This window comes from Cherax quadricarinatus, chromosome 31, assembly GCF_038502225.1.
Source record: "Cherax quadricarinatus isolate ZL_2023a chromosome 31, ASM3850222v1, whole genome shotgun sequence".
Classification (NCBI taxonomy): Eukaryota; Metazoa; Arthropoda; class Malacostraca; order Decapoda; family Parastacidae; genus Cherax; species Cherax quadricarinatus.
In genome coordinates, this window is record NC_091322.1 from 10620542 (window position 1) to 10640113 (window position 19572).

At 38.3% G+C, this 19572-nt stretch overlaps 1 protein-coding gene across 8 annotated transcripts in view; it reads right to left on the reverse strand.

Moving 5' to 3' along the window:
* The window catches only part of LOC138853467 (uncharacterized), a 99721-nt gene that overhangs the window by 9830 nt on the left and 70319 nt on the right, over positions 1-19572 (reverse strand). For 7 of the 8 annotated variants that reach the window (XM_070090191.1, XM_070090192.1, XM_070090190.1 and 4 more), the window contains exon 3: positions 9611-9778. In XM_070090191.1, coding sequence (XP_069946292.1) covers positions 9611-9778 — 168 coding nt within the window. Of the gene's footprint in view, positions 1-9606; positions 9779-19572 lie in introns of all 8 variants that reach the window. The other variant, XM_070090196.1, reaches the window with a different exon arrangement.

Sequence of the window (19572 nt, forward strand, 5' to 3'; positions counted from 1 at the left end):
GTATTTTCAGGCAATGAATTCCAGATCTTAGGGCCCTTGATATGCATAGCATTTTTGCAGAGGGAGAGATGGACACGAGATATATCAAAGAGTGTTTTGTGTCTTGTGTTATGCAAGTGTGTTCTGTTGTAGTTCTCGAGAAGGAGTTTGAGAAGAGGGTTTATATTGGAGAAGAGTGTTCTGTGTATAAGGCATAATAATATAAGTGAATATTTTATATGTTAAGCAGGTTCAAGCTCTTAAATAGCAGTGGGATGTGTCTGGCCCAGGAGTTTGTAATCATTCTCACAGCAGCTTTCTGTTGTATAATTAAGGTTTAAGGTGATTTGCTGTGGTTCAACCCCATGCACAAATACCATATGTGAGGTAAGGGTAGATGAGAGAGTGGTAAAGAGCAAGAAGCAGTGGCATCATAAGGGGGGCACCCTGGGTGACACCAGCTAGGGGTGACATCACAGAGCCTCTAAAGGTGACACTAATGCCCAAAACAGTGCTGCAGCAACATAAGACCAGAATCCTTTGTTTCATATAGCCTCTTATGATTACAGAGTACAAATAGGCCTATATAGGGAAAAATCATTGATTTTGATGTGACAGATGATTTTGCAGGATTGAAGGCAAGGAAATTTAAGATCAGATTCACTGAGATGTTACCTGTACTCAGGGTCAAATCGGAACTAGTGTTTCTCTGATATTGCAGTGTTTTTCTTTATTTTTCAATTTTTTTTTTTTTTTTTTTTCTTTTTTTTTTTATTTATTGTTGAAGATGAGTAAATGTAGGATCTGTTGCCTGTACTCAAAGTGGTATTGGAGTTTATGGTTCCTCATATTACTACAATTATTTATTGTATCATTAATAAAGTTGAGAAGTATTCTCCTGTTCGGTTTATGGCCCTTAAATGTTTTCATTGCTAAGCATTACGGGGGAGTAAACTGGAGTTTATTCCCCCCATCCCCCCCGACCTTGGATTTCATGAGGGTGACACCAAAGATGCCGCCCCGGGTGACACCAACCCTAGCAATGCCACTGGCAAGAAGTGCCATTTGGGGTACATAGCACCGTATTTTAGAGAAGATGCCTACTGTTTGGGAGATTTTTTTTGAAATATGCTGCATGTGGGTCTGAAATTTAAGACGGTTGTCAATGTGGAGCTCTAGAAATTTTCTGTCAGTGTGTCTTGAAATGGGGGAAGCATTTTTCAATATGTATTTGTAGCTCTCTTTCCAAACAGTTTGAAGTAGGTTTTGTCGATATTGAGAGTAAGTTTGTTGGCCATCATCCAAGTGGATATTTTTAACAGCTCATCATTTACAGTGTTTCTAAGTATGATTTGGTTTGGGTGAGAGAAGATGTAGGTAGCGTCATCTCCAAAAAGAACAGGTTTATGTAGTTTGGAGGCATTAGGGACAGGGCCGGATTACCGCATAGGCAAACTAGACATTTGCCTAGGGCCCCGCGGTCCAAGGGGTTCAGGGGCTCATCCAAGACTGTGCACATGGTGCAAGTGCAAAGGGGTCCCTACCTAAAAAGTTCAAGAGATTGGAGAGTAAAATTGATTTTTAAAAATTAATTAAAACAAAAATAATTAAATAAAATAAAATAAAAATAAATAAACCTAACCATAGATGGCAACACTCAACACGCCTTTGTTTACATCAGAACAGCTGTGTTTTCCCACTAATGGGTGAGTATTCAAATTCAAAGTTTATTCTCTATAAGGATTACAATGCTGAGTTTACAGAAATTTGGTTATTGTTTGGTTTACATGTAGTAAAATTGTAATTACAGAGTGTACCACTAGAACGCTTAGCATGGCTAGGCATTTCGGGCATACTTAGTTTTATTCTTAATTGTAAAATATTACAAATTATGAGGTAAGTTGGTATTATGGCTAAGTGACTAAATACTAGTTTGTGGAGATTCCTCTCCAATTTTCTGTAGTAATTACACGTTATCTAGACTTGTACTGTGACCAATTTTCTGTAGTAATTACACGTTATCTAGACTTGTACTGTGACAAATTAACTGAAGTGTTGTTGATAGAAATTGATGTGTATGGATAAATGTTTGTTTTTGCCTCTAAATGTTAAGGGAGGTACCTGATAGGGTTACTTGACCAGTAAAGATGCATGGACCAGTAAAGACACATTTTTGGTAAAAATACTATAAAGAAAAACCTAAAAACACAAACTGACTTCCGTTTGTAGGTTTTAAAAGCACTTTGTCCTGTCTTTAAGTCTTTATCATTTCAATAACAGATCTCAATTGATTGATGTTCTACATCACTTCCGTCGCAAATGCTTAGTTTTCAAGTTGTGACGGAAGTGATGTAGAACATCAATTAATTTACTACATATTTCCCCAGAAACACATAAGCCACATCAGAAAATTGTTGGTTGGGTGAAACTGAAAAATGTCCCTGCATTCTTTAATTCTCATGTCCTTATCTATGGTGGTAGGCCATATATCATGCAAAACATAATGATTAGTTTAGTTATGAAAATGGTAATATAAATAACATTGTGCATTGTTCTTGGACTCAGTATGATTTCTGTTTAAGTAAATTGGAGATCAAGGAGGATGAATTAGTAAAATATTCGTAGCCCAAATCACTAACCTAATCTATGGTAAAAGTTCTGTATATGACTCCTTTCTAGTAACGTTTTGAATTTTTAGATGCGCAGCCAGAGGAAAGGGGGCTACAAGAGCCATATCCCCCAATTGACAGAAAAAAAAAATTTAATAATTAAAAAATTAATAATAAGTGATAATGAAAAATTTGTATTTGCATGATTACAGACAGTGATACATCCTCATTATGGCATCTTGTGAACGTGATGTTGGACGTTCTTATGCGAGTGGGTCACAGTAAAGAAAGAAGAAAATTCAAGAAGAACAGAAAAAGAAAGATGTAGGAAGCTGCAGAAAGATCACAGACATGCTCACGAAAACAATTTCTGATGTTACCAGTACAGTTGAATCTGCAGATACGTCAGATCATACAGGAAGCCCTCCCTCCATTATTTCTCAGCCAGCATCTACTTCTTTTGTGTCTCCTCTCAATGTCTCAATGGACATTTCATCCACAAGATTTGTCTTAAAAGATCCTGCCTCATGGCCAAATGTAATCCCAGATTCTCTACGTAATGCTTTCATTGCAGAAAACTTCAGTCAAACTCTGAACATTGACTTTAGGAAATCAGCAAGGATTTATGATGATGGAAGTCGTCGGTTCTTAAAGTCACCTATGTTTTATAGGAAGCTTGCAAATTCAGAAACTGTGAAAAGATCATGGATGGTATACTCTGAAAGCTCAGGAAAAGTGTACTATTCAGCATGCAAGCTATTTTCTACCAAAGAAAATACCTTCACACAGGGGTTCAATGACTGGAAAAATTCCAAGCATTTCGAGGAACATGAAAACAGCACCACTCACAGGAGCTGCATTTTAGCCAGTGTATTTCGTGCACAGAAAAAAGGCTTATTGGATTCTCATTTGGAAAATCAAACTGAAAAAGAGCGCACTTATTGGAGAAAAGTTCTAGAAAGAGTTGTTGCTGTTGTAAAATTCTTAGCTCTAAGAGGACTTGCTTTCTGTGGAGAAAATGAGGTTTTTGGTTCGGAAAACAATGGCAATTTCCTAGGGATCATAGAACTGTTAGCACAATTCGATCCATTCTTAGCAAATCATGTGTCACACCTTGAGAATGCAGGAAGAGGCACTGTATCTTACATGTCATCTACTATATGCAATAAATTTATTGAACTGATGACTAAGAAGGTCCTCAATAACATCATAGCAGCTGTGAAAACTGTAAAATACTTTGCAATAAGTGTAGATTCAACACCAGATATTTCACATACAAATCAATTGACATTCATTGTTCGCTTTGTCGACTCCAGTGGTAAGCCTGTAGAGCGCTTTATAAAATTCATTCCTCTTTCAGGCCATGATGGAGAAACAATGATGAATGTAGTACTGGATACTCTGCTTGAACATGATCTCTCTATTATGGATTGCCGTGGCCAGAGCTACGACAATGCAAGTAACATGTCGGGTAAATATAATGGATTGCAAGCCCGTATCAAGCAAATCAACCCACTTGCTGAATATGTGCCCTGCTCAGCACATTCTCTTAATCTTGTTGGGTCATGTGCTGCGGAGTGTTGTGTCGCTGCAGTTTCATTTTTTTGGACTTTTACAAGCACTCTTTAATTTTTTATCTGCTTCAACGCATCGGTGGAGTATACTCAAGTCAACCATTCATGGAGATGTCATCAAATCATTATCAACAACAAGGTGGTCAGTGCAGCATGATGCAACACATGCTTTGAAAGACAGCTTTGCTGAAATACGTTCTGCTTTGATCCAAATAGCAGAGGATGAAGACCAGACAGCAACTACAAGAAGCGAAGCAGCCAGCTTAGCATCAAAATTGGAAGATTTTGAATTGGCCTTACTCTGTGTGCTTTGGGACTGTATACTGGAATGGTTAAATGCCACGAACAAGACACTTCAGAAAATTGAAATTGAAATGGCTACTTGTGCTAACCTCTATGCAGGCTTAGTGGAATTTGTAAGCTCACTTTGCAATGATGAAGCTTTTGAAATGTTTGAAGAGAAAGCTAAACTGCTGGTAAAAGACTACAGTTACCGGGCAGATCATCAGCGGTCAAGGAAGAGGAAACGCAATTTTGAAGAGCCAGACAATGAAATTGTGTTGCTACCAATGCAGAAATGTAAGACAGCTACATACTTCGTCATTCTTTATTCACTGATTACAGAATTGGTGAAAAGAAAAGAAATCTACCAGAATCTCAATGACAAGTTTGGATTTCTGTTCAAAATTACTACTATGCCAGATGCAGAATTGAGAGAAGCTGCATTAAAGTTGCAACAACACCTTTCAGCAGATGTTCAGGACACATTTGTTGAAGAAATAGTTCATTTTTCTGGGTATATGAATCAGATTAAAGCTCCACCTGAAAAAATGTGTGCCCTCAGCTGCTTTGAAACATTTAAGAAATGCAGGTATCTCAGAAACCTTCCCTAATGTTGACATAGTGTATCGCCTTTGCCTAACACTTCCAGCCACTAACTGTGAAGGAGAACGTTCATTTTCTGTTTTGAAAAGAGTGAAAAACCAGCTCCGTTCAACAATGAGCCAAGACAAATTGTGTAACCTAGCCTTGTTGACCATTGAGTCTGATCTAACAAGAAATATTGATTTTTAGAATATAATTGATGATTTTGCCAATATGAAATCCAGAAAAAAGTTTATTTAAGAAGTGCCTGTGAATATAAACAATTCTTTACTTTCTGAGTTTATATGATTTGATAGTCTTATGCATGATGCAATGATAACAATAATGGTCAGTGATTTATAAAGGGAATAATAGTTCTGTAGTGGTTATGCTGAATATAATAGGTACATGATGTCACTACTTTAATAGCCTAATCTAGTAATACTATGCTGTCTTGAGTTTATTCTCTTTAAAATGCATGATTTAACAAGATAGTTATAATGGCTGTTGGTAAATGGTTTTGGTTGTCTTGATGTACTTTCCCTATTAAATTTAATCTAAATAGCCAGAATGTATTTAATTAGACCTTAAACAGGCTCACACCGACCCCCCCCCCCAAGCTGGAAGGGGTCGCTTCGCTTAACCGTAACTCAAAGGGGCCCCGCCAATCTGAATAGCCTAGGGCCCGGAGACTTCTTAATCTGGCCCTGATTAGGGAGGTCATTGATGTAAATGAGAAAGAGTAATGGTCCAAGGACAATACCCTGGGAGACTCCAACAAGAACAGGTTGTGTGATGCAGGCAACACCATTTGCATATACCATACTGGGGTCTATTGCTAAGATATGATTTTAGGAAATTGAGTGAGTGTCCTCTGACCCCATAATGTTCAAGTTTTAGGTGCAAGAGATCGTGGTCAACTGTATCAAATGTTTTCTGTAGGTCTGTGAAGAGGCCCAGTGGAATTTCCTTTTTTTCCACCGCCGTATATCGAAGCTCGAGCATATGTATAATTACATCGTTTGTGCTTTTGCTTGGCCTAAATCCAATAATAATCGTCCGGCCTGAAAGTTGTCCATTTCGGAAATAGTCCCATTATTACATCTAAACATTGGCTCGCAAATGGTCCGTTAACTCACTAATCGTCTTTGGTCCGGGACGCGTACTCACGCTCTGAGCCGCCTCCGCCTGCCTTCCCAGCCAGTGTGCCATTGTTTACCAGTGAGCGACGGTCCCCTCACATGCTCCTTCGAAATATTTCATAATATTCCATTGATTTTAGTGCTTGCAAGTGCTAAATAGCCTACCATGACTCCAAAGAAAGCTTCTAGTGCCAGCCCTTTGGTAAAGAATGTGAGAAACACATATAATTTATGAAAAAGTTTGTAGAAAAATACAAAGGTGGTGGTGGTAGAGTGGAAGCAGTTGTGATAGTGGTTGATGGTGGTAGTGATGGTGGTAGAAGGTAGTAGTGATGGTGGTAACAGTTCTAATGGTGGTAGAAGGTCATAGTGATGGTGGTAGAGGGTTCCTTCTTTAGTGATTCAGCGATTCTACCAACTCCTCCAATGTTGTTGGAGTTATATAGGGCTACAGAAAACACCACCGCCTCAGCTGCTGCTTCACCACCATTATGGATGGCTTGCTCTCAGTGGCCCTTATATACCCAACAACAACACAACACAACACCTCTCGTGACATACGTAATGACTTATTTTATTCATTCTAGAGTATATTCCATGTTTCTATGTTATTAATATTGTTTATTATGTCATATTAGTTGAATTGTGCTAGATAAATAAGCCAAAGAGTTGATATTAGTGTCATATTTTCCAACAATAAACTTGCCATCCCTCCCTCACACAAACAAGTCTCCAATAAGAACATAAGAAAGGAGGAACACTGCAGTAGGCCTGCTGGCCCATACTAGGCCAGTCCTTCATAAATCCAACCCACTAACAGAATAAATGCTACCTAAGCAATAAGCTCAGATGCAAGTCCAACTCAAATCCAACCCCTCTCACTCATGTATTTATCCAACCTAAATTTGAAACTACCCAATGTTTTAGCTTCGATCACCCTACTAGGCAGACCGTTCCACTCATCAACTACCACTATTACCAATGTTCATTTATACATTTTATTAGTGCTTTACATTTATTTGGAATTTTTTTTCTGCATGTAAATCTATATTTATGCTAGGGAAGTGACCCCTGAAGTGACTTAGAGTCCTTATGGAGGGGGATTCCCCTTCCAAACAATAACCTCTCTTCCCTCTCTCCTCCTCCCTGTCTTCCATTCATCAACGACAGCCTTCAATAAAGGTAACTGTCATGTTGAATGTCATGTTGAATATTCATTCTTTTGTGCATGTAAATCTATCTTTTAGGTAAAAAAAAAAATTGTTGTTGATACTTCTGGGTGTCTGGAATGAATTAATTGGATTTACATTATTTCTTATGGGGAAAGTTGATTCGAAAATCGTCTATTTCAATAATAGTCCCACTTCCAGGAACGGATTAAGGACGATAATTGAGGGACCACTGTATGCTGTGGGATACAAAGTAGGAGTAAACTTGCTTGTGTATTATTTTTTCAAAGATTTTAGACAGAAGGGGTAGGTTTGATATAGGTCTACAATTATTTAAATCAGTAGGATCACCTCCTTTGTGGACTGTTGTAACCCTTGCTGTCTTGAGTAGGCATGGGAAGGTTGAAGATTCAATGGATTTGTTAAAAAGTGTTGTAATAACTGGTGACAATAAATGAGAAGCTTTTTTATACATAAATGGTGGTAAGCTATTTAGGTCCCCTGCCTTGTTCTTGAGTGTTGTGATGATGAGTGAGATTTCAATAGGGTTTGTTGGGGATAGGAATAGAGTATTAGGGTAGCTGCCATTGAGGTAGTTTTTTGGTTGTGTGTCTGAGTTTGGGACTTTGCTTGCTAGTGTTGTTCCTACAGTGGAGAAAAAGACATCTGTCACATTAGATCAATTGTAATTGATGAATAAGCCGTAGATTTGATATTAGCATTATATTGAAGTATTTTCTCCTGCCTCCTGAGAGCCAGGAATTCCGCGTGAATGGATTAATGGCATTTCAATTAATTTCAATGAGGAAAAGTGATTTGATACACGAGCAAATTGAGTTACGAGCTGGGTCACAGAACGAATTAAACTCATAAGTCAAGGTAACACTGTATATATGAAATAACTTCAAAACACTTGAAATTCTGGAAATTTCCAGACATAATGGAGAAACACAGTGCTCACGGAGAATGTAAACAAACTGGGTGGGGCACAGTGACCGTATCAGAAAATCAGGTGGGGGGGAGCTGTATAGCAAGTTTTGGTCATAATTCGACATGTCCTTATTAGCAGAATGCAGTAAAGTCTGACCACTTTGACTTATGACCAGCTCTCCAACCAGTATGATTTCCTCTGTTCTGTTTATTACAGTATACAGTACACTACTGTATAAACATTTAAAAATATACAGTGGACCCCCGGTTTACGATCAGCTCCCAATGCGACCAATTATGTAAGTGTATTTATGTAAGTGCGTTTGTATGTGTATGTTTGGGGGTCTGAAATGGAATAATCTAATTCACAATATTCCTTATGGGAACAAATTCGGTCAGTACTGGCACCTGAACATACTTCTGGAATGAAATAATATCATAAACTGGGGGTCCACTGTATTAGAAATATTATAAATGGTGCAAAGGTGACATTAAAAAAATATCTAAAGATTGTTAACACAAACCCACTACCAGTATAGTATGCTCCTTGCTTACCGACCAATTCGCTTACCAACCTACTCTTAAGAACATAACCCCGTCGTTAAGTGAGGAGAGGCTGTACGTATATATCAATGGTATTATCTTGCCTAGGATTACTGTATCATCTGCAAATGTTTATATTATTAATTCCTTATGAAAAATTATTTATATTTATTAGTAATATCATCAAAGCATGCAAAGCATGCACCCTGTTGGTGATATTACCCAAGTGAGCATTTTTATTTTATATAATTTTTCCCATTTTTCTTTCAATCAGGAAATCTTTCATCTGCTGTAACAATTTGCCTATAATTTTTCCTATTTTCTGCAATTTCCAGATCATTGCAAATACAACAATAAAAGAATGCAAGTGGTGAGGAGCACAGTACATGGTGAGGAGCACAGAAATGATCAAAGCAGATTCCAAGAACTTTATTTAAAATTTTGTTAATGAGTCGTAATTTTTATTTACATGTCAACAGTGAGAAGGATCTCGGTAAAGTTCCTTCCTTGGGAGACCTGTATGAAGGTACACCAATAAAGAAGCACCTTTAAAGATATTCAGATATGCCCCCAAGAAATTAATTAAATTTCTAGGCAGCTGAACTCCAACAGCAACACTTGTAATATATTGTTGTCTATAACTTAGAAAACAAAAACTCTCACTGGTGGAGTGTCTGATCCTATTAAGACATCTGAAACACACTGTTTCGTGAAACAGTTGAGCATCGAGGTTGTTACGGAGGGTGAGAACCCAAATAATAGAACTAAGTTTAAAGTAATACTGTAAAGTACTGACTCACTATTACAGAGGATCTGGTAATATCCCTGTCAACAATGTAGCAAAGCAGCAAGATGGGTGTGATAATAAGTCCTGTTACTAAGAGGCCCATACTGAAGATGTGAGCATCTTCACCACCAAACAGAGAACCTGTTGTCCTTTGTATCATCATAGTCACCAGCAAGAGGATCTGCAAAAATGGAATTAATTCAAAACAACTATTAAAATTGAATCCAATCCCTGTCTCTCACACACATTAATGTCACTGAGGCAAGTGTCACTCGCACAGAGCTACGTCTTAATCACAGCATCCTCAAATATGCTGTGATCAATGAATTTTGGCTTAGACATGAAAGAATGGCTCTGTCCAGTGGGTGTGCACAGTATAAAAAAAAAATCTTGCCCAACAGTGCATGATGGGAATAACAAACCTCTGACCCTGTGTTTGGGTTAAAATAGCATCTGTGAGTTTTCTAGGATGAATTTCATTAGTTTATTGATGCTTCTTGATGTCTATTGATAGACCAGAAGACATACTAATGAAATGGAGATGATTTTGATTGGTTTAGATCAGAAGTGGCCTGAAACAGGCCCATAGTGATGGAAATATTTGATTTTTGGCAATTTTACTGAGGAAAGGTCAGGGCCATATAACCCCCAGTCTGTTTTATGGGTTTTTACTAAATCTGCTTCAATAATGTGGTTGGCATAAACCATGACCTATCAATCTTGGTTATATTTAATTAGCTAAGAAAAAGGATAAAACTTAAATTTTTCGTGTGATGATGGATTCAAAATGGAAAGATTATAAGGTTATAATGTGTAATTACAATCTTGATTTGTTAAGTACAAAGAAAGCCACTATTATGCCGGAGCATTTTCAGCACACTAAACCTAATGCTTACAGACTACTTAATACTAGACATATAAATAGTGGTAAATTTTAATTATCTCCATGGGGAAGTGGAACAGAATTCTTCCTCCGTAAGCCATGTGTGTTGTAAGAGGTGACTAAAATGCCGGGAGGAAGGGGTTAGTAACCCCTTCTCCTGTATGAATTACTAAATTTAAAAAGAAAAACTTTTGTTTTTCTTTTTGGGCCACCCTGCCTTGGTGGGATATGGCCGGTGTGTTGAAAGAAAGAAATTTTAATTATACATGCATTGTTTTTCTTATTTCAACAGAGGTAGCTAGTCGTTTACAGTAATTAAATTTATAGTAGGGATGAAGTATAGTAGGGCCCCGCTTTACGGCGTTTCACCTTACGGCATTCCGCTAATATGGCAATGTCAAATTATGACCAAAATTTGCTATACGGCAAGTGGTCTTTCAAATACGGTGCCCCCCCCCACCCGGTTTGTTAACATTCTCTGTGACCACATCTATTATGTCTGGAAACTTTCCAAAATTTCAAGTAGTATTTTATAGTTATTGCGTATTTTATATGTACTCTGATAATTATACTTATGTGTACCTGTACCTAAATATAATTACACACTGTGCTGGTGTGCAGGTACACATTAAAATCGCTAAGAGTCTCTCTACTCATGATGCCAACAGTACATAATAATCATCACTCTTAGGCACATTAAATGTCTTATTTTACATTAATATAGACATTTTCATTAATCTATCTATGATTTTTTCCTCAAAATTATATAAGAAACACGTTACATAGCAAATAAACATGATACATACACTCACAGAATAAAAATTGACGTAAATATGAGATTTGTTTACAAAGCGGCTGTGTAGATAGTGTCGGAAGAATTACGTTTTCTCTAGTCAAACACTGGGGGATACCTGTATAAAAATATTCCTTTCTTATGCCTTCACTCTATATATAGCAATTCACGACCTTTGTGAGTTTAGCGCTTTTTTATTATGATGATAATAATAATATCATCATCTTCACTCTAAAACTGGTGTATTGCATGAAAATGGGAGTGTTGTTGTTTATTTATTCTGTACTAACTTGTACAACTTGTACACAGTGTAAGAGTATTTGTATTGTGAGGTAATTATTATTACAGTGGAACCTCAAAAATTGAACTTAATCCATTCCAGGAGCTAGTTCTAAATTCGAAAAGTCTGAAATTCGAAGCAATATTTCCCATAAGAAATAATGGAAATACAATTAATCCGTTCCAGAAACCCAAAAATATTCACACAAAAAATACATTTTATAGAGATTAATTACAGTTTTACATACACACAACAAATGCTCTAGTCTTTAATTATGTATAGTAATATAAAATAACATTTTTACTTACCTTTATTGAAGATTGGTGATGGCATCTGGAAGATAGGGAGTTGGGGTTATTGTTTGGAAGGAGAATCCCCCTCCATGAGGACTTCCAGTATCAAAGCCCTCTCTGGGGTTGCTTCCCTTCTCTGTATTTTAATGCCACTAGGACCAGCTTGAGAGTCATTGGACCCCAGTCTCACAAAATAACTGTCTACAGTCCTCTGTTTCTGTCTCACAAAAAAACTATCCACAATCGTCTGTTTGTCTCAGAAAAAAACTCCACAGTCGTCTGTTTCTGTCTCACAAAATAACTGTCCACAGTCGTCTGTTTCTGTCTCACAAAATAACTGTCCACAGTCATCTGTTTCTTTCTTACAACATAACTGTCCACAGTCCTCTGTACATCCTGGCAAGCTCAACAAGTCTCACTCCAATCTCATACTTCTGTATTATTTCCTTCTTCACATCTATGGTGTTTCTCACTTTCTTTACCACAGGGGTACTGCTACCAAGTTTCTTTGGGCCCATGGCAGCTTATTTCACAGCCCCACAAGCACTAAACACAATTAAATAATCATAAAATATGTGAATGAGATCGCAGGTTAGTGTTCACTCAAGAATAAACAAAGCTAGACTGCTCACGGCGCCTGCGCAGGGACGCAAACAGAGCGGGCCAGCGGACAGGTCCCATACCCGGTGGTCCAAAAATAGGGGCGCATTCAATAATAGGGACACAGTTTGTCTGAAAAAATGGTCTTATTTTCGAAACGTTTGATATGTGATACGTTCGATTTTTTATTCCAGAGTATAATAAAAAAATATTGTGAGGTAAAAGTTTTACAAACTCTTACAAACGTACGTGAATGAACTAAAAGCAGACACATATTAATACGCATTTATTTCACCTGACAAAGTGATCACCCACTACCTGTTCAGTTTGTGTTCTTACATTATCTGAACTCCGTATCTTGTTCTCTCTCTCATTTATTCTTTCGCTAACTAGTTGGCTCTCATTGACAATAGCATCTAAGCTTAGCTGTGATAAAAAGAGGAGTTGTAAGCCTCTTGCTTTAACCCTTTCAGGGTCGCGAGGCCCTCTCCTAAATTTGTTCTCAGGGTCAAAAAATTTTCAGAAAAAACAAAATATTTTTCTTATGAAATGATAATCTTTTCCCTATCATAATAACACCAAAAGTATGAAATATGATGGAAAACTTATGGAATTATGCTCTCACGAAGTTAGCGGTCTCGCCGATGTTTACGCATCTGCAATTTCGCCCAACTTGAGCCCTATTTTTGGCCAATTCCTTTGTACTAGTCGACAAAAATCATATTTATTTCGCTAGAACTCCATTTTTTCTATCACATGAGTACAAGAAACCACCCATTTACCAATTTAAACTATCCAATAAAGTGGTTAGAAATTGGCAATTTTGCCAATTTCACACAAATTTCAGAAGATGCCAATTTCCAAATAGGGTCCAGAATAAACAAGATAGACATTCCTGGCACTAAAATAACAAGTTCTCTGTTCGTTAGTCATGTCCCCAGGCCCCTCTTATATTTCTTTTGCTTTCCACTTTGAATTGTTATTCTCACAAAAAAATAAAAGATTTACTGTTATGCAGACTACTGCTTTAGTGCAGAAATGGCATAAATAATATCAGCGCACTTGTGAAAGAATATTAGACTCACCAGTTGATGTGTATTAGACGCTTGGCATGATTTGTTTACTTTTGAACTTTGGTAAAAATCGAACATTTCTGCTACTTTGAGCTCAATTTCAAAGTACTTTTCATTGTGAAACCAATCAAAATCATCTCAATTTCTGTAATATGTCTTCCATTCTATATAAATGAGACCAGGAAAACTAGAATACAACCATAAATACCATACGAAAATACAGTGCAAAGTCGCTGTTTTAATCCTAAAACACAGTCAAAGATTTTTTTTTTCTCATTACGCACTGTGTGCTGCAGGATTTTTTTATACTGTGCACACTGACCACACTGACCCATTCTTTCATATATAGGCCTACCAGCTTTCTCTCCCTAGACTTGAAGGCACTAGAATTTAGGCGTTCTAGTATGTCAATAACCCTGGTGCGTAAGCCGTACTGGTACGTCGAAAACCCTGAAAGGGTTAAGTGCCAAGTTAGAGGATGATAGTGTGCCATTCTGATTTTATTCGATAAACACCCTGCCACTCACTTCTCACACATTAATATTAATATTTTAACCCTTTCAGGGTCCGTCCCGTAGATCTACGGCTTTACGTTCAGGGTCCAAACCGTAGATCTACGCCATGAGCTCAGCTCACTCTGATAAACTGTGAGTGGTACATTTGGGCCTAGATATGAGAGAATACATCTATGTGGTATGTGTGCACCACATAAAACAGATCCTGCAGCACACTGTGTATAATGAGAGAAAAAAATGAAATCATGATTTTTCGATTAAAACAGCAACTTTGCAGTGTTTTTTCGTATGTTTTTTATAGTTGTATTTGCGATTTCTTGGTCTCATTTGATAGAATGGAAGACATATTACAGAAATAGAGATGATTTTGATTGGTTTTAGCACTGGAAATGGCTTGAAACTGAGCTCAAAGTAGCAGAAATGTTAAATTTTTGCCGATATTCAAGAGTAAACAAACGACCTCACACGTCTAATACACGCCAGCTGGTGGTTCTAAGATACATTCACAAATATGGTGATGATATTTATACAATTATTACAGTACAGTGGACCCCCGCATAACGATGGCATCACATAGCGATTTTTCCGCATAACGATTACTTTTATCGCAAAATTTTTGCCGCGCATACCGATTAAAAACCCGCTTACCGATTTTCGTCCGAGACGCGTCCAATGTGCCCTCAGCCAGCCTCACATGTGCCGCCCCGTCCCATTGTTTACCAGCCAGCCTCCGCGGTAACATCCAAGCATACACTCGGAATATTTCGTATTATTACAGTATTTTCGGTGCTGTTTCTGGAAAATAAGTGACCATGGGCCCCAAGAAAGCTTCTAGTGCCAACCCTACACCTCAAAGGGTAAGAATTACTATAGAGATGAAGAAAGAGATAATTGATAAGTATGAAAGTGGAGTGCGTATAGCCGACCTAGTCAAGCTGTACAAGAAACCCCAATCAACCATCGCTACTATTGTGGGCACCAGAAAGACAATCAAGGAAGCTGTTCTTGCCAAAGGTTCAACTGTGTTTTCGAAACAAAGATCGCAAGTGATGGAAGATGTTGAGAGACTCTTATTGGTGTGGATAAATGAAAAACAGATAGCAGGAGATAGCGTCTCTCAAGCGATCATATGTGAAAAGGCTAGGAAGTTGCATGAGGATTTAATTAAAAAAATGCCTGCAACTAGTGATGATGTGAGTGAATTTAAGGCCAGCAAAGGTTGGTTTGAGAGATTTAAGAAGCGTAGTGGCATCCATAGTGTGATAAGGCATGGTGAGGCTGCCAGTTCGGACCACAAAGCGGCTGAAAAATATGTGCAGGAATTCAAGGAGTACATAGAAACTGAAGGACTGAAACCTGAACAAGTGTTTAATTGTGATGAAACAGGCCTGTTCTGGAAGAAAATGCCAAGCAGGACCTACATTACTCAGGAGGAAAAGGCACTCCCAGGACATAAGCCTATGAAAGACAGGCTTACTTTGTTGATGTGTGCCAATGCTACTGGTGATTGCAAAGTGAAGCCTTTATTAGTGTATCACTCTGAAACTCCCAGAGCGTTCAGGCAAAAGAATGTCCTCAAGGATAATTTGTGTGTGCTGTGGAGGGCAAACAGTAAGGCATGGGTCACTAGGGAATTTTTCTATAACTGGTTACACCATGCATTTGCCCCCAATGTGAAAAATTACCTAACTGAAAAGAAATTAGAACTTAAGTGCCTCCTGGTGTTAGACAATGCCCCTGGTCATCCTACAGACGTGGCAGAGCGACTTTATGGGGACATGAGCTTCATTAAGGTGAAGTTTTTGCCTCCTAATACCACTCCTCTCCTGCAGCCCATGGACCAGCAGGTTATTTCCAACTTCAAGAAACTGTACACAAAAGCTCTGTTTGAAAGGTGCTTTGTAATGACCTCAGAAACTCAACTGACTCTAAGAGAGTTTTGGAGAGATCACTTTAATATCCTCAATTGTGTAAACCTTATAGGTAAGGCTTGGGAGGAAGTGACAAAGAGGACCTTGAACTCTGCTTGGAAGAAACTGTGGCCAGAATGTGTAGACAAAAGGGATTTTGAAGGGTTTGAGGCTAACCCTGAGAATCCTGTGCCAGTTGAGGAATCCATTGTGGCATTGGGAAAGTCCTTGGGGTTGGAGGTTAGTGGGGAGGATGTGGAAGAGTTGGTGGAGGAGGACAATGAAGAACTAACCACTGATGAGCTGATAGATCAACTTCAAGAGCAAGAGGCCAGACCTGAGGAAACTGGTTCAGAGGAGGGGAGAGAGAAATTGAAGAAGTTGCCTACTACAAAGATAAAGGAAATCTGTGCTAAGTGGCTTGAAGTGCAAACCTTCATGGATGAAAATCACCCTCACACAGCTATTGCAAGCCGTGCTGGTGATTATTACACTGACAATGTTGTGAAACACTTTAGGCAAGTCATAAAGGAACGAGAGGTACAGGCCACTATGGACAGATATCTTGTGCGAAAGAAGTCCAGTGACTCTGAAGCTGGCCCTAGTGGCATTAAAAGAAGAAGGGAAGTAACCCCAGAAAAGGACTTACTACCTCAAGTCCTAATGGAAGGGGATTCCCCTTCTAAACACTAACACACTCTCTCCCCTCCTCCCATCCCATCAATCATCACCAGATCTTCAATAAAAGTAAGGGTCATTTAATTGTGCATGCCTTTTTCAGTTTGTGTGTATTAAAATTAACATTTCATGTGGTAAAAAAAAATTTTTTTCATACTTTTGGGCGTCTTGCACGGATTAATTTTATTTCCATTATTTCTTATGGGGAAAATTCATTCGCATAACGATTATTTCGCATAACGATGAGCCCTCTTGCACGGATTAAAATCGTTAACCGGGGGTCCACTGTATTGCATAACAGTAAATCTTCTATTTTTTGGTGTGAATAAAAATTCATTATGTGAATAAAAAATAAAAATGGAATTTATTTGTAAAGCCTCAAAACATAACTAATGAACAGAGGAAATGTTAGTTTAGTGCCAGGAATGCCTACATTGTTCATTCTGGACCCTATTTTGAAATTGGAATATTTTGAACTTTGTGTTAAATTGGCCAAATTAACAATTTCCGATCACTTTATTTTGTAGTTGACACAGTTGACTTGGCGATTTCTTGTGCTCAATCGATAGAATAGAAGTAATACTAGTGAAATAGCTAAGAATTTGGTTGATTGGAATAATGTAATTGGCCTAAAATGGGAGTCAAAGTCGGCAAAATCGCCGATTCGTAAATATCGCTGACACATCAAAATTCGTGAGAGCATAATTTCGTCAATTTTCCACCAAATTTCGTACTTTTTGTTTTATTACCTTCACAAAAAGATTATCTACGATTTCCTAAGAAAAAATAACAAATTTTTTTTTTTTAAATTCTTGGACACTGGTGCGTGACTCCAGATTTGGGCCTTGGACCCTGAAAGGGTTAAGGTATGTAATAAGTGTACTCTGTGTGTATCTTACCTTTTATTGTGTTTTTTTTTTTGCCTATTTCTATTGCTAACTTAATATAAGTTAGTGTATAAGTTAGTATATAAGTTAGGCCACGGAGCACCATACAGGCCATGGGGCACCATACAGGCCACGGGGCACCGTACAGGCCATGGGCCACCATACAGGCCACGGGGCACCGTACAGGCCATGGGCCACCATACAGGCCACGGGGCACCGTATAATCAGTCCTGCTGGAAGTCATACCCAGGGTGTAATACGGCAGTTCGTGGCAGTTCGTAGCCACCTTGAAAAGCATAAATTAATCAACGAATCTCAGCATGGTTTTACAAAGGGGCGTTCATGCCTTACGAATTTATTAATTTTTTTCACTAAGGTATTTGAGGAGGTAGATCATGGTAATGAATATGATATTGTGTATATGGACTTCAGTAAGGCTTTTGACAGGGTCCCACATCAGAGACTATTGAGGAAAATTAAAGCACATGGAATAGGAGGAGAAATTTTTTCCTGGATAGAGGCATGGTTGACAAATAGGCAGCAGAGAGTTTGCATAAATGGGGAGAAATCAGAGTGGGGAAGCGTCACGAGCGGTGTTCCACAGGGGTCAGTGTTGGGCCCCCTGCTGTTCACAATCTACATAAACGACATAGATGAGGGCATAAAGAGCGACATCGGCAAGTTTGCCGATGACACCAAAATAGGCCGTCGAATTCATTCTGACGAGGACATTCGAGCACACCAGGAAGATTTGAATAGACTGATGCAGTGGTCGGAGAAGTGGCAGATGCAGTTTAATATAGACAAATGCAAAGTTCTAAATGTTGGACAGAACAATAACCATGCCACATATAAACTAAATAATGTAGATCTTAATATTACGGATTGCGAAAAAGATTTAGGAGTTCTGGTTAGCAGTAATCTGAAACCAAGACAACAGTGCATAAGTGTTCGCAATAAAGCTAATAGAATCCTTGGCTTCATATCAAGAAGCATAAATAATAGGAGTCCTCAGGTTGTTCTTCAACTCTATACATCCTTGGTTAGGCCTCATTTAGATTATGCTGCACAGTTTTGGTCACTGGATGGGTATGGGGTGCATAATAAACATATTAAACTATTAAACTAACGTATTGCAGAATGGATATAAATTCTCTGGAAAATGTACAAAGGAGGATGACAAAGTTGATCCCATGTATCAGAAACCTTCCCTATGAGGATAGACTAAAGGCCCTGAATCTTCACTCTCTAGAAAGACGTAGAATTAGGGGGGATATGATTGAGGTGTATAAATGGAAGACAGGAATAAATAAAGGGGATGTAAATAGTGTGCTGAAAATATCTAGCCTAGACAGGACTCGCAGCAATGGTTTTAAGTTGGAAAAATTCAGATTCAGGAAGGATATAGGAAAGTACTGGTTTGGTAATAGAGTTGTGGATGAGTGGAACAAACTCCCGAGTACAGTTATAGAGGCCAGAACGTTGTGTAGCTTTAAAAATAGGTTGGATAAATACATGAGTGGATGTGGGTGGGTGTGAACTGGACCTGATAGCTTGTGCTACCAGGTTGGTTGCCGTGTTCCTCCCTTAAGTCAATGTGACCTGACCTGACTAGGTTGGGTGCATTGGCTTAAGCCGGTAGGAGACTTGGACCTGCCTCGCATGGGCCAGTAGGCCTTCTGCAGTGTTCCTTCGTTCTTATGTTCTTATGTTCTTATGTAAACTTGTTGTCTGGCATTTATTGCATATTTTATATGTGCTCTGATAATAATACTTCAATGTATCATGTTCAAATTAAAAATAAATAAATAAATAAATACTTGTGGACCTGTGTGGTAGCTGGGCGGAGGGATAACATTACGTTTTCTCTGCTCGGCCACCAGAGAAAACGTGTATGAATCTGCGTTTGGCCCAGCCACTCCCCCACTCTGCTTTTGTTTACAATTTTCGGCATGAATTATTCATTACTTCTCCCTTCGTTTATGATGGCATCTAAAGGTAGTTGTTAGAAACGATTAAATTCAGTGAACAAGGTATGTCGATGCTAATAATATGTCTCTGGG